Raw genomic sequence first — 21,619 nt, forward strand, 5'->3', positions numbered from 1 at the left:
ATTTGGAACTAATGAACATTAGCTCAAATGCTTCTATAACTATAGAAGAGGACACCTCTGTGATATGTAAGAAGCCTACAGTTGAGTTGGCAGGAATACTAGACCCTCAGGCTGGGGCAGACCCTAACGCGGGAATACAAGGTATGGAGAATCTTTCCCTATGTGATACTCCAGTTTTCTCTACTGTCTCGTTGGCCTCTTCAACATCACTGATACAGACCACTCCAGCAGGCTTATCAGCGCCAGCACCAGTAACAGTACTTGAAACTATACCAACGGTCTGTAAAACCCCAATGACTGTTGCTGTGCAGGAAGGGCAAACACCGCAATACCAGCCCATATGCAATGCTCTAGAGAGTGATCTGGGGACATCAGACTTTAGAGACACTTCAAAAAATCTGGGGGATTTGCTAGAGGTCCCTGATAGCAAGGAGAAAATCGATGGAGACGAGATAACCCTCGATCCTGCCGACACCGACAGGGATCCCTCAGACTTCTACTCAATATCAGAAGGGATAGAAGATGCAAGATGGTCAGATGACTCTGAACTTGATATTGAAACTAACACTGGTTCCGAGACGGAGAGTGACCACGAAGTGAGAACGGCAGAATCCAGGGCAAATAAAAGAGCTACCATACGGAAGAAAAGTGCCCAGGGGTTGACTTGGGATTACTCCCCCTCTATTGCATTGGGGTCTCAAGAACATGCCACCGGCCCCCGTCCAACACATCGGTGCTCTCCACATCAACAGGATGCCACGCTCTCCACGGTGATGGATACAGTCCTCCAGGCTATCGCTTCCCATCGAGAAGAAACATCAAGGGATGGACGCAAAGCACAATTAGCTCTACATAAGGTTCAGGGTGTAGTGCGTAAATTGTCAAGATCAGTTAACACCTTCAACGCCAGATTGACAGAAATGGAAGACCGTATAGTCATTAATGAGGCAGAGGCTACGGCCACACAGGAACAAGTTGAACTACATGAAGCAGAACTAAGTGATGTCAGATGGAAGCTCGAGGACTAGTTTTGAATGGGGAGAGTAAAATTGCGATGTTGGAACGTAGCGGGTCTTAACGATGGGAGAAAAAGGGCCCAACTTTTTCAATTGTTACGTCAGGATCCTGTCGACATCCTCTGTATTCAGGAGACCCACATAGCTGGATGTGATAAAAACTTATTAAAAATTCCTGGATTTAATTTGATAGCAGCAACATCTCAAACGTCTAAAATACGGGGGGGGGGTTGCTATCCTGGCAAGACCCGGTTTGGGGAGTCCTAGACGCCGACTTGTCGACAAACATGGCAGGTGGGCTGTGGTCCAATTAGAATCGGATATAACCATCTGTTCACTCTATGGCTCTAATTTGGATGACCCACAACTCTTTATCGAACTTGAATTAGAACTGGCGTCCTGGGCCGGCCCACTTATCCTGAGTGCGGATTTTAATTTAAATATTGAAAAACTAGTAAACAATAGACTCCCACAGAATTATAGTGGCCGTAAACCCACAGTCTACAGGGCAGTATCCCATCTGATGGATAGTCACGACTTATTGGATACTTGGGATTTGTTGAAGCAGAATGAAAACGGCTTCACCTATTATTCTTATCCCCACAATAAGTATGTTCGATTAGACTACATTATGACATCACTACATAAGACAGCCCTAATAGACATAATGAAATCCCCCAAAACCATCTCTGACCACAATGCACTAACGTTAATTTTTGAATTGGATAGTTTTAATAGACCTAATATCCAATGGTCATTTGATCGAAAGCTTCTTACCAACCCAGACTATATTAATCATATTACATTATATGCTCAATCTTTCTTTGATTATAATCAATATAGCGCACCCATATTCAGTGTATGGGACTGTTTTAAGGCAGCAATGAGGGGAGAGACTATAGCGTTTGTAGCAAACTGTAAGAAAACTCAAGATAGTATCAATAAACAACTTAACGCAGAACTCATTAACCTGGAAATAGTACATGCTAAACAAATTCAGCAAGGAATATCAACCTCTGACACAATGCAAAAACTATTGATTCTAAAAACAGAAATTAATAGCTCGCTAACTCAAAAAGCAGCAGAAATATATCAAGCCAATAGAGATAGAATTTATGAAGCAGGGGAAAAAGTAGGGAGGCAATTAGCTCTTAAAACTAGACAAAAACAGACGTACAATAAAATAAAGAATATCGAGTATGAGGGTCAACAGTACACCTCCCCTCAAGATATTGTAGAGGTGTTTCGAAAATATTACCAAAAACTATATCAAAATGATAATGAACATCTATTTACAAGAGACACGAAAAACTTTCTCAGTGAGTGGTTACCGGAACCAGAGCTATCTAGAATACTCGATTGAGTAGATAGAGAAGAACTGGAGAAAGAAATCACAATGGAAGAATTAGAAACTGCATTATCGGACCTAGCTAACGGGAAGGCGGCTGGTCCTGACAAGATCCCCCTAGAGTTGTATAAGTTGTTGGGCAAACATATACTACCCTATTTATTAGACCTGTTTCTAGGGGTACAACATCACTCAGCTACACCAGAGTCTTGGAAACACACTAATATAGCGATATTCCCAAAAAAGGGGAAACCCCCCAGCTCCCATCTTCATATAGACCCATATCACTCATAAACTCTGACTCAAAGCTATACTCCAAGATACTTGCAAACCGACTGAGGGGGGTCATCGAATATCTCGTATCCCCATGGCAACATGGCTTTATCCCGGGGAGGGGAACGACTGATCATACCCGTAGAGTCATTGCCTTATTCGACATCATGGGCGCCACGGGGGGAGAGATGTCGATGGTCCTACTCGATGCCGAAAAGGCATTTGATCGAGTGTCTTGGCGGTTCTTATGGGAAATTATGGAATTTAACTACTTTGGCCCAGGCTTTATTAAAGCCCTAAAAGCCCTGTATATCAGCCCTAGGGCTAAACTATCCATTGAAGGCTTTGAGTCAGAGTTTGTAGAGGTCCAAAGAGGCACTAGGCAGGGCTGTCCTTGTTCCCCGATATTATTTGCCCTAGTAATTAATCCTTTAATTTTAAAGCTTCTTAACTCCCCCCAAAGACAACCAGTTAAGGTGGGTTCATATTATACTAAAATATTGGCATACGCCGACGATATTCCCGTGCTTACAACCAAACCGGCCGATGCAGTAGCAGAAATAGAACAAATAACCCAGGTTTTTGGATCCTACTCTGGCTATTCACTTAATAGAGATAAAACCATGGTTGTATGTACAAATAATATCATATATGACAGTCCCTATAAAGTCAAAAATGCAACCTATCTCGGTGTAAATATTTCTCCTGAGGTAAAAGATATTAACAGGCTTAATTATGATCCTTTGATCAAGGCAGTAAAAACAGATCTTAAGAGGGTAGATAACTTACATCTTTCAATAATAGGGAGAGCGAATTATATTAAAATGAGTATATTTCCTAGAATACTCTATCTATTCCGGGCTATTCCTTTGATGACCGACGGTAGTATTGTTAAAATCTTTGATTCCACAATATCTAAATTTATATGGAATTATGGCAAAATAAGGAGAGCATTACCATCACTAACTCTCCCCCTACATAGAGGCGCGGCCTTGGTATCCCGAACTTGACATTCTATCTCTGGGCGACACTACTCCAACAAATGGGCCTGCTCTTTAAAGTTAAACCTTCCAATCTACCCAACATAGACTCTTATATCCCTTCTATTTTCGAACTTGGACTAGGTGATAAATGTCGAGGGCTATTTTTGAAACAACTCGAAGCATCATATTATAAAAAGACCAAGTTTAAGGTGATTGGAGACGCATGGAAAATCTGGAAACTTGCCTCTAAACAACTAGGCATACCCAAAATAACAAGATACACCTCTCTTTGGCATAGTAAGATCATATCATCATCTTTGATAGATAATGTCTCTAGGAGATGGGAGAATTTAGGCATATATACACTTGGTCATTTTTTTGGACAGAATGCTATTCCATCTTTCGAGGGATTACAACAGAGATTTGATGTACCATCCACAGATTATCTAAAATATTTCCAAGTCTATACCAATATCCGTAACTCTAAACTTAATATTAATTTAGATAGTTTTTATTTTTTCTCTATTATCGAGAAACGAGCTACTAGGATAGGTACTTTATATGATATATTTTCTCAATCCTCTAATGACGATCTAGATCGTGTTGAGAGATCCTGGGCACAAAAACTCGGAAACCCAGATGTAGATATCGACTATTCCCTAACTCTTTACACAACATTATTTTTAGCACCTAACCTTAAAGCACAATATTTTAAAACTATTTACAACCTTTACTTTACTCCGGCTAAACTCTTCACTTGGGGATTACGAGTAGATGATTGCTGCCCCAGATGTAGACAGGGACAAACAAATTTAATTCACATGTTTGCCGAATGTCCGAAAATAGATAATTTACAAACATTGATTGGAGGATTTTGGGCTCAAGTTTTCGGGCGGAATCTTAGATCCTCCGCTACCCTATTTCTTCTAGGTCACGACGAATCCTTAGGTTACACTTTGGAGGAACAGAGGATTGTCTTCCTGGGCACTGCCGTCTTTCGTATTATTCTGGGGGCCTGTTGGAAAGATCCCAATGCACCCACCTTTCAGATGTGGCTTAGTCGATTTCTTGCCACATATAAGCAGGAGATAGCTATATATAGCACAAGAGGTAGGAAAGCTAGAGCCCGGGTTACCCAGATCTGGGCCCCAATTTCCAACTGGTACTCCAATGTAAGATCTCCCCCCTGATAAGAGAAGGGCCGACATGATATAACGAGGCAAACTGTGTAAATTTTTACTTTATATTCTTTTCTTTTCTTTTTTTTTCATATCAGTCGTGCAAATGTATTGGGTTGTAATGGTTTTGTTCTATGTCTTTTTTATATTTTTCTTATTGTTCTTTCTTTCGTACGTATTTTATTCCTATCAACCTTCCTGATTTACTACTGTCTCATTAAGAATTCATTCTTTTGTAAAGAAAATGTTTGATTGAATACTACAGATCATGCTCCATAAAAAAAAAACACAGCATAGCATTGCATAACAAAAAAAGCATAGGATAGCAAAACATAGCATAGCATAACAAAACAAAGCATAGGATAGCAAAACAAAACATAGCATAGCATAACAAAACAAAGCATAGCATAACAAAACAAAGCATAGCATAGCAAAACACAACAAATAACACATACAATAACAAAACACAACAAAACATAGCATAGCATAACAAAACATAGCATAACAAAACAAAGCATAGCATAACATAACAACGCATAGCAAAACAAAACAGCATAGTATAACAAAACATAGCACAGCATAACAAAACACAACAAAACAGCAGAACAAAACATAGCATACCATAACAAAACATAGCATAACATAACATAAAACAAAGCATAGAACAACAAAACATAGCATAACAAAACATAGCAAAACACAACAAAACATAGCATAGCATAACAAAACACAACAAAACATAGCATACATAACAAAACATACCATTGCAAAGCATAGCAAAACATAGCATAGCATAACAAAACACAACAAAACATAGCATAGCATAACAGAACACAACATAGCATAACAAAACAAAGCTTAGCATAGCATAACAAAACATAGCATAACAAATCATAGCATAACAAAACAGCATAACAAAACATTGCATAGCATAACAAAACACAACAAAACATAGAATAGCATAACAAAACATAGCATAACAAAACATAGCATAGCATAACAAAGCATAGCATAGGAAAACAAAACAAAACATAGCATAGCATAACAAAACACAACAAAACATAGCATAGCATAACAAAACAAAACATAGGATAGCAAAACTAAGCATAGCATTGCATAACAAAACAAAGCATAGGATAGCAAAACAAAGCATAGAATAATAAAACACAACAAAACATAGCATAACAAAACATAGCATAGCATAACAAAGCATAGCATAGCAAAACATAGCATAGCATAACAAAACATAGCATAGCATAACAAAACACAGCATAACATAACAAAACATAGCATGACAAAACATAGCAAAACACAACAAAACATAGCATAGCTCAACAAAGCACAACAAAACATAGCATAGCAAAACAAAACATGTAATAGCATAGCAAAACATAGCATACCAAACACAACAAAACATAGCATAGCATAACAAAACATAGCACAGCAAAACAAAGCATAGCATAATAAAACACAACAAAACATAGCATAACAAAGCATAGCATAGCCAAACATAGCATAGCATAACAAAACATAGCATAGCATAACAAAAAACAGCATGGCATAGCATAACAAATCAAACCATATGATAGCAAAACATAGCTTAGCATAACAAAACAAAACATAGGATAGCAAACTAAAACATAGCATAGCATACAGCATCACTCCGCACCACCACAGCATCACTCAGGGGCGCCACAACACCACTATGCGCTACCACAGCACCACTGAACGCCACAGCATCACTCGTTCACCATCACAACATCAATCAGCACTACCACAGCATCAATCTGTGCAACCATTCAACAACACCTGGTTCACATATGTTCTCTCAATGTTTCAAGCTTTATTACAAATGTAACAAAAAGATGTTAATATTTCACTTGTGTTCTTGGATTTTCATCACAATAAAATACACTGAACATAATCTTCACAAAAGTTATTTACAAAACTTTAAGCTATTGCCATTATAAATTACAATAACTTTTATTTAAGTATTAATTATTGAAAACAAATTAAAAGCCATCGTTATTTGTAATATCAATACATGTAAGTCACGTAAATACAACACATATTGCATTACAAATGCTATTGGTGTCACATTTGCGAAAGTTATAACTATTGGCATTGTAAATGACAAAGCCAATACCAATAGCTCAAACTTTCCAAATGCTAGACCTATTGCATTGCAAATGCTTGTTTAGACAGGTCTCCTACATGATTATGAGTAATAATTACAGTCTTCATTACTTTTGAGTTCTCAGTACTGTGTCTGTTTTGTGACAGGAGGTAGAATATACAGATATCTTCAATTAAATGTTTCCACGGTTGTTTAGGGTTCTGTGATGTAGGATATACACTGATAACTGATGCCTCCTTGAGTGGGAGCTAATCCAATGTGCCTGCCTTAATGTTGTTGCTTGCGGCATAGATCTGTTTTAGCCTTCCTTTTCTTGTAAAGATCTCATCCAGGCAGACCTTGTTCCATTACCGTCTGGATTCCTAATGGCGAGTGTATTCTTTTATGATAGTTCATATTGTAGAGGGTGGTTGCTCATAGTAAAGTAAGGAACTTGAATAGTACTGACCACCCCAAGATGGCTGCCATCCACATAAGAGGATTACACCCTTTTTCTATTTCCATTGAAGGAGAGCTAAAGACCTTTTCAAAGTGGCTGCCATCCTAGGGAGAATGCTGTTCCCTATTTCTATTTCCATGGCTAATGTGTGGATGAACCATTGGAGAGGGCACTGGTCACCTCTTCTATTTCTAGCGGTTTACATACTTATTTATGACAAGACCAATTGATTATAACAAAAAATAAATTCTGATTCCACCCTACCCCCTTTCTCTCTTTGCTTTTCCCTCCTTGTTTGTGACCTCTCTCCCTGTATTTCTGATTTCCTTATTTTTATTATACCTCTCCTCTCTTTCTACTCACCCCATGCCTTCTCTTTTTGCCCGTTTCCTTCTGATAATCCTTTTCCCACTTGCTCCTCTATACTCTTCACCCTTCTTCCAATGCTCTTGAACCTCCTATTCCATTTGGAGGGGTGCACTGTTGTAGGCATGGCTCTGCGCAGTTGCCTGGAACAGGTTTGCACAGCACTACAAGGATATGGGCATCACCCACCCTAAGAGAATGCAGGATGTGGGGGTCAGGCACTTCAGTCCCAGACAGTCTCAGAATGCAACTGCGGCCTACAGCAGGTAGGAGTTGTAGAATGGTCACCTGTAGGAACTCAACAGCAGACACCCGTCGCTGTTGGTGGGTTCCAATAGGCAGGCTGCTTTGGGGAACTGGGTTGTCCAGTAGATGCAGACTATCGTACCAACAACAGCCTGGGCCCATCTATGGCCCGAGCAGGGAAGTGGTGCATGTGTGACAAAATAATAATTAGTCCACCATGATAGGGCTTTGTCATAGGAGGGGTAGCAAGGGATCCGAACAGGCACAACTATAAAACTGTGGGACTTCCTTCTAACTGTATTTTTTCATCACCAGGATTGCCTCCCACGAGACAATGTAAAGAGTCCCAGTGGGCATACATAATTTCTGTGCTGCCCACCAGCAACCACTGGCTCAAATTAACCGCTGTGTGTAAACAAAGGATGGAGGTCTAAGCCTTCTTTACGAAGACTTTAACTAGTGATATTTTAACCACAACATTTGTTGTGTGTGTTAATTCACTGAGCCATCCTCTTGCCATTCTGTCTTCTATTATTTGTGTTTTTATATAATCTCCTAATTTCTTAGAAGGCTCTTACATCACCTCTGTCAGCCCTCAGAGACCTTCAGCAAACTCTTGAAGACCCTTATCCAACCCTGCGATATGCTATTGCCTTAGTCAATCAGTTCCATTCCTGTTCAGTACTCAGAGTCACTTGACCAGCCTTGAGACAACCTCAGCCACCTGTCAGACAGGCCTTCAGATCCACTATGCATGTACTCAAAGTTTGTGAAACCCATTACTGGGCTCTCTACAGACAGGTTTACACTGCCTTCAGCCTACAAAAATGTATCAACTGCTGGCTTAGAGGGCACTAGATACCCTAAGCACATCCCAAGAGATCCTTACCTAGCCCTGAGAAGCACAGATTGCTGGCTCCTCACATTGCCTCAGGCCTTACCATGCTAGCAGCTAATACTACTATAACCGCCTCTACTGATGATTGATCCTGTCTCACAGCCCCACTTATGCCTCCTAAAGCTCTCAGGCAGTTACATAGCCTCAGAGTACCTCTGCTAGCCTTCAGGCCCTCACTTTGACTCTCGGTCTCTTTTTGCTGTCTTCGTAAACGTCTGACCCTGACTCCCCGCTGGCCTGTTCTCAGGCCCCTGCATTCAGTGCGCTGGTCGACATTTCACTATATGCTGCTCCTACGGCACCACCTTTACTTCTGGCACATTTTGCAGCGTAAGCTCTGTCCAGGATACCTTGGCACCACCCATTGCAGCAAGCTATATATTAGCAGCAATGCATGTAATCAGCAGAGCACCTGTTGAAATCCTAGTACTGATGTACAGTGGATTCCTGCAATTCTTACCGAGACCCTCCTGTGACCTGCAGGTCATCATTTCCGACCTTGTGAAACAGTGCAGTAGGTTATGTGCGTGCTGCAGACATTTGCACTTGGGTTGCTTGGATATGTTTAAACCCTAGCAGGGCTAATTAAACTGCTATCCTTCAGATGTTGATATAAATAGGCCATTCAGCGAGTGGTAATCTTAGTAAATGACAATAGTAATTCAGTTTGTATTATGTTATTCATGAAGAATACATCTCTCTCTGTTTCTCTTTTCCTAAGTGTATCTTTGTCAATGTTTGTTGTTAATATTAGTAATTTTATGGAGGTATGGGTAATTTAATGTTGAACTTGAAAACATTCTTTTCAGCTGTCGATGTCATGGTGCTTTTGATTTAAAAAATCATCACAAGGCTTGCATGCAAATGAGGGAGACTGTCTTGAGTTCAGGGAGTCTTGCGAGTGCTAAAATTGCCATTGAGACCGGTGGTCAAAAAAGAGCATCGGGGAACCCACAAATCCAGTTGAGATTTAATGAAGATTACGGCTATGTAAGTGGGGCATTACTGCCTCATCTACATTCTCCTCATTCCAGTTCTTAACTGTGAGACTTTACTAAGCAGATAATTGCACCAACACTTAAGATGCTCAAACAAACTTATTTCATTTGGCAATTGCATTATTCTCGTTTTCAAAACTATAGAACTAAAAGGATCTGCAGTATCTCAGAATTCTAATTGGTGATGTTACTGAAGGTCTGATAGGATGATCATGTCGCAGCTTTACCTATTGCGGGAAGAGAAGCCCTACCTACTTGTGCCTATGAAGCTGCCACTCCTCTGGTAGGCTACCCCTGGATATTAGAAGAAATGACCCATCGCACTGATGTATATGCCTGAGTTATTGACTGGCTAATCCCTCTAGTGATTGTTTACTTTGAGGCCTTACTCCCCTTATTTGCAGACCCATACGACACAAAAAGCAAGATGGACGTTCTCAACTCCTCAGTTCAGCTTTGCTAGAGAGGCAACACTCTTTTAACATCCAGTGGAAAAGGAATACCATCTGCTTTTGATAGAAGAAATTGGTAATAAGCGGCGGCTCATTTGCAATAGTGGAGGAGCGTCGCCCCACTGGGAATGAAAAATAATACAATAATAAAACAATGTTATTATAATTTTATTTTTCACTTGGCAGTGAATGCTGCCCAGTCTAGGTCGGGTCCGGCAATCCTCTCAACACTAGCCAGGGACCGAAAGGAGGAGGGGGGCACTAGTAAGTGTGCATGTCAGTTTGGCCAGTCATCTTAGGCTGGGCAAACAGACATGCGCACTTAGAATTTCAACAGCTCGGTGGGAAAAATGGCACAGGCTCCCACGCCCTTTGTGAGCCGTAACCAGGCCGCTCGGACCAATCCAGGTGCAGCTCTCACAGCATGAGATCAGCGTTTGGATTGGGTGGGGAGTCTGGAAACCTATACTGGTCCAGGGACTTACAGAAGAAGGGAGCACATGGGCATCCAGCAGATGGAACGGCAGCGGGAGAAGTAGGTAAGTTTTTTTTTTTTTAAATATTTGCCCCCACGCTGCCCCTACAATTTTGATTTGACATTACCCACTGCTGCTGGTAATACCACTTCCTGTCCTAAGTATAAGGAAGAACTAATCCTTGGAACCAATATAGGATATTAGTTAAGGACTTCCTCATCTGGGAAGAATCTTAAGTAAGCGAATGATGACGTTAATGCTCTCTAAACACCAAACCACTTCACATAGCTAAATGGCACCAGAAAAGGTGTTTTAGCTGATAACTAAGCTATATCTGACCTTTCTAGATGCTGAAAAGACTCTGAATGTTGACACCTAAAACTATCTTAAACCAGATTTGAAATAAGTTTTTTTTAACGTATAAAACCCCTTGAACGTCTTGAACCAAATGGCAGATTTTAGAGAAATGTATATTTAGGGGCTTATTTACAAGAGACCTCTGCCACCAGAGCATCACTTTTTTGACACTCCGATGGCACATGCCTCTCTTTCATATCTATGAGGCGATGCAAAGCCACGCTGTGTGGCTTTGCATGGCCTCATAGACATGGATTAAGGCGAAGCAGCGCAAAGTGCTGCATTGGTGTACTCTGCGTCAAGGGGGCATTCCATAGTTGTTGCGGTGGGTGTTCCAACACAAAACCCATGGATTTTGACGCTGCCCCTGATTTTTAAAAAACAGGTAAATCTAGGGCAGCGGCAAAACGTTATGCCTCCTCAGCGCAGGCGTAATAAGGAGAAATGTTTTTATTTCTCCTAGTTTTTTCCTTTTTCCATGTGTGCTGCGTTCTGCAGCACACATAGAACGAGGAATGTGCCTGTCTGGATTGTTATTGTGAAGGTAGGTGCTTCTTCCTTCCAGTGGCAGCTGACCCTTATGCAAAGCGATAGGTTGGCAAGGAAAGGGGTGGACATAAATACATTAAAAAGTATTTAAAGAAATAAATAGCAACTTACCTGGCGCTGTGTCTTATTCCTCTTCTGATCCCTGACTGATGCACATTGCAAAGGGTCCCGGATGCCAATTCCAGCGCTTCTCTCATGCTGGAATTAATATTTGTGAGTGGCCTTTTTTGCCACTCAGACAGTGCCTAGAAGCTGGTGGCTTTTCTCCACCTGGCTGTACAACACAGCCGGGTAGAGAAATGCTAAGTGCGCAGGACTCGCTGCCCGTCCTAAAATGACTGAACAAACCATCATGCACATTTAGTAGTGTCCACAGCTCCTCCTCCTGAAGTTCAGAAGGATGGCCCAGCCCCGCAAATCCGCTACCTAGCAGAGGCAACACTGAAAATGAAAATGGTATTAAAATAATTTTAGTACCATTTCTTTTTTACTTCTGCCCCTGTTGGGTAGCAGCAGTGGGGCAACACTCCTCTGCCAAAGTGGAGGAGCTGCCCTGCTTCCTGCACAAAAACAATCCAGCCAACAACATAGACACCCTTGCACTACAGTTCAAGGGTGCCTCTATTGGTGCCAAGCACCAAATTGTGCACCGGCACTGGCTGAAAAGTCAGGAATGCACGTTAATATAGTGCATTCCTGCCCTTTTAAATTGGTGTGGGGTAGCGTAGCAGAAAGACTTGTGGCACTGCCCAATGCCAATTTTTGGGTAAATGAGGCCTTTAGTACTTTTATGGCTGCCAACTGAGAGGAAAGAGTTGATGAAGATACCCTTCTAAAAACCCATCTCTTTGGAGTAACAAAACCTGGAAAGGATCAATGGATAAAGGATACGATTCTTTAGATGAACACCATTCGTGTCATGAGCCCCAGTGTTTCTTGTATGATTTCATGGTTGGTGGTTTGTGTAATGTTGAATGTCAAGAGCTGCTGACCTGAGCATCCTGACTGCCCCTCCTAGCCTGCCCTGCCCTCTGACACCCAAGCCGTCAGCCTGACGTGCTGCAGTTGAAGGGACGGAAGAGCTGAACTGGAGAGGAGGTGAGCGGAAGGAAAGATGAATACATTCCACCGTCCATAGAAAAGGGATAGATGGCATACAAAGTGCACACTCCCCCCAACACATTAAAGCCCCTTCTCAAATTAAACACCTGAGCCTTGTTTGATTTTCCGCAGTGTGCATATTTTATTAAGATACGTTAACAGGTCAATTACTTCATTGACCTGCATTTCTTTATTTAAAACTCAAAATTATTTTCACATCACAGTATTAAGATACTCACACTTATATACATATTTACTCTTTTACAGCCCGTTCTCCAATGGGCTTTTGGTTGACCTTCGGGTTGTGCCAGCAGGCCACAACCAAGTTAGCCTGCTCTCCTTAAGTTAACCACCTTCCGGTCACAGAGCCGCAGGTAAATAATCTGCCACCACTTGTGGCAACCAGCGGCTTCCAGGGTAGGGCTAGAGAAGCCAGGGCCACCAGCAGGTCAGCCCCAACTCTCCCGCCAGCCCGGAGCCCATGATGATTTAAAAACCTGTTCTGAGGTAAAACTGGCACTGCCCAAAGAAGTTCCTGTGATACTCTTGTCCAGGACCCCGCCACAGGGCGAGGCGCTTACTGGCGGACTCGTCTTCCTCCCCTGCACTCCAGAGCTTCGGAAATGGCCCCTAAGACTGTTTGTATAAAAATTTCAGTGCCCGCCTCTGATAGGTGCACTCCGTCCGCCGCATATAGCTCCGGCCTGGACGTTTGTATTAGCTTGTGACGAATAGTTCGAATGCTAGACCTCTGAAGTATTTCGGCCACTGACTGGTTCAACCTTTTGACTGATTTATTCACTGCCTTCGAGGGTGCGCCCCGCAACCATGTCTGCCTTGGAATGACTTCAGACCATAGTAACATGGCCTTTGGCAAAATATTTCTGACTGCTGCTAGCGTAGTAAACAAAAACTCTTTCACCCCTCTCCTTCCAGCCGGTATCATGTTGTTGCCTCCACAGTGCAACACGAATACATCGGGATAGGGCATGCCTCTGTCCAAGGCCGCCCTCAAATCATTCGGGATGTCAGCTAAGTGTTGACCACCTACTCCTACCCAATGGTGGTCCCATCCTTGCGCCACGTGTGCCTTTCTCTCGAGCGTTTCCTTGAAGATCAACCCCGCCCTGCGAATATAGGAGTGGCCGCACCAACATATTTGGGTTCTTTGGGAGGTAGTACCTAGGGTAAATATCGAAAGAAATGGTCAGAACCGCCTTTGAAAGTGGGGAGGGGGGGTTATGAAGGGTGACTTTCATACTAATTGCGGGTGCACATAACGTTCATAGCATGTTGACTTCCAACGTCCTAATCTCATGATAGTCTGTTCCGGCAACCCCAGGCCTGCGGCTGTGGTTGCTGCACCGATACGAAAGGAATGGGATGTGAAGTCGGCCGGGTCAACACCCATCCTTGACAAGGTCAGTTTAACTACCCTTGTGAACTGAAATTTGGTGAGGGGTAAGCCGTTCCTATGGAGCAACACTCTGTCATCGCCCCCTTGAGGCCTGGTTTGCATGAACTCCCTCATCAGCCTAACTGGGCAGTAAGACTCCCCCGCCACTCTGCCTAATTGTAGCTAAGTCCCCTTGCCCAAAGGATCTGTTTTTGACCTTCGAACCCTGACTCTCAGGACATCTTCTGACTCGATTATGTCTGCACACCTTATACCTCCTTCCCTATCCGCCTTAGAGGCCGGGAGCAACTCAGAAATCCTAAGTGCTCCACAAAAGGCTAACACGTACGCTACCCTAAATAGCTGAGTTTCGTAAGGGGAAAAGCAAACCAACGGCAGGGTCTCTAAGATCTTCACTAACTTACTCACATCTATGGGCCTTCTCGAGTCCTTCACACCCGGTGTTAACCGCTCCCATCCCTTCACGGCTCTCCTCACTCTCTGATCCTTCATTGGGTCCGTAACCCCTTTTAAGCCCGCATAGAATGCCAACGCTGACAGCTGTCTCTTCATCAATGCCACTGATTTCCCACTCCCTCTCTGATGTACTATAAAGCCTAATACGCTCAGGGGTATAAAAGCATCCACTAGGCCCGCTCCCCTTAAGTATATCTGATAACATTCCCACGACCTCTGATACATACTCTTAGTCTTGGGGGCCAGGGATGCAGTTATCAACTCGGAGGCTGTGGGGCACCAAACTTCCATAGCCCCGCTGGGAAGGTTGTCATTGTCTTCTCTCCTTGTGGCCAATGTGCGCGGAATTCTGTCAACTTAAAACGAGACAAGGCGTCAGCTGCTTGGTTCTCAACGCCAGGGACAAGTCTTGCAGTGAAATGTACATTGTGACTCATACATTGCAATACTAGTTCTCTTAGTAGGCGCAGCACCCATGTGCAAGTTGCTCTCTGGTTATTGATCACCATCACTACTGACATGCTGTCTGACCAGAATACAATGTGTCTGTTTGCGAGCGTATCACCCCACAAATGTAACGCCACCACTATGGGAAACAGTTCCAGGAAAGTAACATTGCGTGTCAGACCCTGTTGTGCCCAGTCCTCTGGCCAATACTGCATGCACCACCTAGGGCCCAAAATTGCCCCAAAGCCAACACTCCCTGCTGCATCAGTGAACAATTCAAGGTCCGCATTTGAGGTGCTCTGTGTCCGCCATAACACCGAGCCATTGAAGTTCTGTAAGAAACACTTCCAGGTAATCAAGTCCCTCCTCACATCAGCTGAGAGTCTAACTCTATGGTGCTTTGCGCGAAGCCCCAACATTGCCCTTGCTATACTCCTGGAAAATGCCCTGCCCATTGGTATGACCCTCAAGGCGAAGTTCAGTTGCCCTACCAAGACTTGTAGCTGGTGTAATGTAACTTTCTTTGATTTTAAGCAGTCATCAATCGCAGCCTTAAAGGCAGCCACTTTGAACATGGGTAACCTGCAAACGCCTTCTCTGGTATCGATTTCAATGCCCAGGAATGTCAGGCATGTAGTAGGGCCTTCTGTTTTTTCTGCTGCTAATGGTACCCCGAGGGCTTCAGCCAAGTGCTGGAAGCCCAGTAGGGCCTTCCTGCATGACTGTGAACCCTTAGGACCCAGAAATAGAAAATCGTCTAAATAGTGTACAACTGCATGGGATTTGTCTGAGGTCAGGAATTGTTCCACCGCCCATTCTAAGAACCTGGCAAACGTCTCAAATACTGCACAAGCGATAGAGCATCCCATGGGCATGCACAGATCTATGAAATAATTCTCTTTGAAAGTGAAGCCCAAGAACTTGGTATCCTCCAAGTGAACCGGGAGTAGCCTAAACGCTGACTCAATATCCGATTTGGCCATTAAGGCCCCTTCACCCAAAGCCTGCAGTTTTTCAATTGCTGTGTCGAACGTTGTATAACGCACTGTGCAGAGATCTGGATCCAGTTTGTCATTGACAGATAACCCTGTGGGGCTTGATAGATTATGTATCAGGCGGAATTTACCTTCCTCTTTTTTAGGAACTAAACCCAGGGGTGAGCAGACCAGATCAGGGTTTGGGAGATTTTTGAATGGACACACTACCCGCCCCAAGGCAACTTCTTTCATTAACCTATTTTGCGCTGCTTCCATATTATGGAGCACCGAACTCTGGTTGTGTGGCGGGACGCTGGTGGGGGTAGCTGAAGACGGGATATGGAAACCGATTGTAAAACCATTATGTAGGAACTGAGCCTCTTCTAGTTTGTCATATTTGGTAAGGAGGTGTGTCAAAACATGTCTTTTAATGGGAGTTGGCAGGCCTGTCGGCTGCTTTAGGTGGCTTCCCTTTTGGAGTGGAGTGGGCCGACTGCTCTTTAGGATTTCCTGATTTCTTGAAGCATCTGATTTCAGGGTGAGACGGGCCCCCACAATAGGAACAGCAATGTTTAAACTTGCACGAGGTCCCCCTAGTGCACTCGTTTTTGTTAAACAGCCAGCAGGCCTGTTTTCTATCTCCAGCCCCCCTGTCACTCCGAAAGGACTGGCTCTGAGCAGGGGAACCAGCGGCGTCACTAGGGGGGTGCGGGGGGTGCGGCCCGCACCGGGTGTCACCATCCCACTGGGGTGACACCAAGGCGGTTAGCAGCAGTTTGTGTTGTAAACAGTGTGCAGACTTGCTTGCAGTCAAACTAGTAAACGACGTTGCAACCGCAACGTACGTGCAAGTTCAGTCAGTTGTCTCGCAGCAACTTGCAACCTTACTTTCCTGCTCAGGAGGACTGGAGGAGGTGCCTGCTATAGTGATCTACTGCCACTGGGGGCCCGCGTACAGGCGGATTGCGGAGGATGTCATGCCATCCCTGATTCTGAATCCGCATGCGCAGCATTGGGCCCTAAGAGCACGTGACTGGCCTGCACTGCAGCAGGAGGATCAGAGGCGGCACGTCTTGACTTGACCACCAGTTACCGTCCGCCATAATTTAATTTTATTCCCCGGCCACCGTGACCGATGTAGATTCCCCCCCCCACTCACCCCTCCCCCCCCGTCTAACAGCAGGACAGGTGAGTCAGTGAGTTTCTCCGTCCAGACCGGCAGGGGGGCAGGGGGGCGGGGGGGCACGCACCAATAATAACACGGTCACAGGCTGCTCTTCTTTTTTCTTTCTACTTTGTGAGTGACGCAGATGATAGTTTTTGCGGCCTTGCGGGGTTTATCATGAGTGCCAAAGGGATGCCCTGCTGATTTGCCTTTGAGTTCTCCACGCTGTTAGGAGCTGCTATTTTACTTTCTTTTTGCCCACTGCCAGTAATGGGTTGTAGTTCTTGCTGGAAATCAATGTATTTTTCTGACATTTAATTCCAAAGTGCAGCATCGGGAATAAAAGTTAAAAAATATGAAAAAGAAATAACTAAATAAAGTAAGACAGACTAGTGGTAGCAAACTGGCTAGATAGATTTTATTCACACCCAAATACATTTAGCGCCACTTTTACAGAGTTTGCCAGTGAAGCGCTATTTTTGTTGTCTTGGCATTGTTTTCCCTGGGCTTGGAACTAGTGCACCAATCTTGGAGGTACTGCAAAGTGAGGATTCAAAAACAAAATTTGTACTGCTGCTCTGCATCTACAGATGTATTTTTTACCATAGACACTGCTTACGTTTTGTATGGATATAAGCAATGGCTGTTGAAATGGGCCATTCAGGGCCCCGAGTCATGTCCTTAACTTTTCAGGCAAAAGCACTAATTTCTGAACACTGAGTGTAAAAGCGTTAAGGTAGCCATGTTGTTCCTGCTTACATTTCACATGGTTTCCAACATTTTGCATTCCCTTTGATTGTTTGCTTTTTCCAGGATGCTGTCAGTTTTGTTTTGTAGGCCACATATTGCTCTTCTTGCCTAGTGCGTAATTGAGTCGCATCCAGGTGTTTGTAGCGCAGTGGCAACAATTAGGTTGTAGTTGAAGGCAGTCTGAGTTTTTCTCAGTGGGGCACTGCAGTATGGTGTTCAGTGGGGGAGAGGATGTGGCACTATGGGCAGAGGAGCTGCTGAATTTGAAACTGGGGAACCAAGTTCAGCCAGCCTTAATAACCAGTGCCTCCTCCCTGCCCTCCAGCAATTTTCGGTAACAACAAAAATGTCATGATGACTGGTGATTAATGTTCTTCCTAGAGAGAGATCAGAATTTTGTCTAATGGAAGATTTGACTCAAGGAAAGGTAGCTCAGAGGGTTAATGTACCTGCTGCAAAGAACATGTACCATGCAGATCACAAAGTACACATAATCATGTAAATAGGCCAGTGGGTGGTGGGCTACTGTTTTTTTCAGAGTGTTCCTTTTGTTACTTGCAGTTTATAAGTTAAAATCCTAACATAGAACATTGAGCTATGTCATCTACTCCGCAGCAACACAAGTCAAATTGTTTCTTAACTTGTGATATGTTTGAGCTACAAACAATTTATTAGTTGAAATGGTCACATCATCTTGCATTATGAGGCAATTATGGCTGAGCCATTATTATTTAGAAAACTTTTGCAAACTAGGATATTTATCCATTCATGTTTTAACTGCTGTTGTGGAAAAGGGAGAAGTGCTGAATGATGACAGAAACTCCATGGCTCGGAGAGAAATGGCTTGTGCTTCCACATTTTATCGTATTTGGGGACATTCTTCTATTAGAAGCATATCCCACGGCCACTTTCTGAATACATTTTACTGTCAATAACTCATTATAACCTTAAATCAATTATCAATCTAATATGTGTTGAAAAAAGCTTTGTTTTTGACCTTTCTGTCTCCCAGATTTTCTTGGGAGGGGAGAAGTGTAACCCCCCAAACTCCCCCTAGTAGTGTTTGCTCACTGCGCTTGCTCGCTACACACCATGTGGGGGCTGGTCTCACTTTTACTTTGTTCTCTCTCTGATTCACTACTTGTGTCTATTTTCGGTGCTCTCTGAAAGAATGTCTATGGGTACATAGGATTGGGCGGGTAACCTGATGTTTTTTAAAGTCACCATCTACTATTTGCTGTGCTTTGAAAGTTGATACAATTTTAATATTCAATGAAAAATGTGCTGTAAGATTCACTGGGGTTTTTTCGTGACGAGTTTTACACTATGCACACCAAGTGTACATAACTTCATCACGTACTTATTGACCAATTAATTAGGAGGGTGTTGCTCCTGATAGACTGCTGCTGTTTTTAAACCTTTTAGTTTTAAGAATTTTATCTTTCACTTTCATAAGTTTGGTGTGACAGTATTAGTCCACTTTTTCACAGTACAGTCACGCCGAATTTACGCTAGTACACCTTCACTAGCATGACACTGTGTGTTATTTTGGTTATCACCATACACCTATTCTGGCGGTTATCCATGCTACTAACCCTGTATCTGTATTTTTTCCATCCAGGTATAGGACAAAGCTACAGAGGTAACTTTTAGCATCCCACAATTGCGGCATTAGGCACATGACACCTGCATGTTGTTTATAGTTTGTAGACCTTACTCTTACCCACTTGAGGTCCTGATGAATCGCGGGTACTTCTCCCATGCGAGAAACATGTTGACCAGTCCGTTGCAAATCTAATCTACGGCCACTACACCTAACCTGTTGGCACCTAGACTACTGATTGCCTGCCCATGTGAATTAGTCAACAGCATTCCTGGTAATTGCGCTACCCCTACCGATTGCACCCAAACTTGTGACACTCCGCTACCCGGTTGCGCAACCACTGGCGGTAAAGTAACCTGAGAGCAGGGCGCCTCCGCAGTAGCGACTGGCTCCCCTCCTGTTTGCGCAGCATTAGAAATATCATGGTTGGCCTCAAGAGCGCCATTGTCCTTATTTGCAGTAGGGGACCCCCTGAATAAAGTAGTCTCCGGTACCCTCTACTCCATTTTAATCACCACCTAGGCTACAGTCCTAACTACCCACACACCCGCACTTCACCAAAAGGCAGTTGGATTCAAAAGATCTCCGCCAAAGAGCCCCTCTCCGAGGTGAGCCCGTCGGGGATTGCACCGCCTCCCCGACGAGGAGCAACGCCGATGATGAAGCATGACACCTGCATGGGTGTGTGAGGCAAATACTTCCAACAAAATGGATGCCCAGAGGTGTTACACTTTCACCTTCGGTCACGCCAGTTACACACACTTTCTAATCTAAGGAACAGTCCAGCAACCCATTTTGCTGACCTGTAAGATTCACTATCATGGGACCTGCCACTGGCAGCCATCTGTAACTTGAAATGTGAAGACGACACAAGGGGTGAATCTGTGGCGCTGTCATTTTTCAGACCATTTACTTGTGTCACTCCCATCACAGTACAGGAAGGGGGCAGGGGCTATACTTGGCTGTCCTTTATTGGGCATTTATGTGCTATTGAACTGAGACCTTTATTTGCAATAGCTTGTAGGAGCAGCTCCCCCCTTTGTCCAAGCCTGGGTGGGAGGCTCAACTACGGTGTAATTGTCACATGACGCCACCATGGTGAAGAGCTGCCTGGAAGAAACGCATCCACCAGTAAAATCTGGTTAAACCACCAGGTTCGCCATGAAATGAGGGGGAAGCCGTCTCCTCTGGGCTAGCAGGGCTGCCCCCTCCTCAGGAGCAATGATTATAGGCTTCGCTATCCACTCAAATAGGGGTGTGACAAAATAAATTTACAATCGTTACTAAGGATTCTGTATGGTCCCGTTATTTGCCAACTGTGCCCACTGGCAGACTCGGAGCGGAGGAGGTCCATGCGGTAAGTCGTGAGGGGGTGACACCATGAGTTACCCGCACCGGGTAACACCAACCTTAGTGACGCCACTGAGGGGAACTGGTCTTGGACGTTGATGGGGAGGAATAAAAAACTGTGTGCCATAAATTGATCTCACGTTGATCTCATGCTATCCCTGGGTGTACTGCTTTCATTTGCCTGAATTTGTTATCATATTTTAACCATCCCACACCTGGGAACTCAGAGGCCGCCCCATGTATCAAGGATATATAACTGATCATCTGAGGGCCCAACCCAGGGTATTTCTCCAATATAATTGCGGCAGAAATGGAAAATCCTGTGATCCAATTCTTTATGGACCAGTCAACCCATACCTTTTTTTTGCTTGTACTCGCCCTCCTTACCTCCTCTGGCTTTACCTGGAACAACTCCTGCATTAATAATATCGAACACATCAACATATTCGCCCTTTAGTATCCTTTCCTTCATGTCTGCGGGTACATGCCAAGTGATCCCCGTGGATGGTGATAAGGTCAAGGATGCGGAACCGTACATTAACGGACTGTATGCTAAAGTCGGCTGACAAGCCATCTGCATCCCAGCCCCCCCTTGCATATGAGTACTTGATGGCCCTGCCAAATTTACAGCGGTGTT

At 43.7% G+C, this 21,619-nt stretch overlaps 1 protein-coding gene across 1 annotated transcript in view; it reads left to right on the forward strand.

The window, feature by feature from the left end:
* Positions 1-1,303: 1,303 nt before the first annotated feature.
* LOC147733121 (uromodulin-like) overlaps positions 1,304-21,619 on the forward strand; it is an 847,256-nt gene continuing 826,940 nt past the window's right edge. The window contains exon 1 of the mRNA XM_086955851.1: positions 1,304-1,310. Coding sequence (XP_086811977.1) covers positions 1,304-1,310 — 7 coding nt within the window. The remainder of the gene's footprint in view (positions 1,311-21,619) is intronic.

The sequence above is a fragment of the Lissotriton vulgaris genome, chromosome 2_1 (assembly GCF_964263255.1).
Source record: "Lissotriton vulgaris chromosome 2_1, aLisVul1.2, whole genome shotgun sequence".
Lineage (NCBI taxonomy): Eukaryota > Metazoa > Chordata > Amphibia > Caudata > Salamandridae > Lissotriton > Lissotriton vulgaris.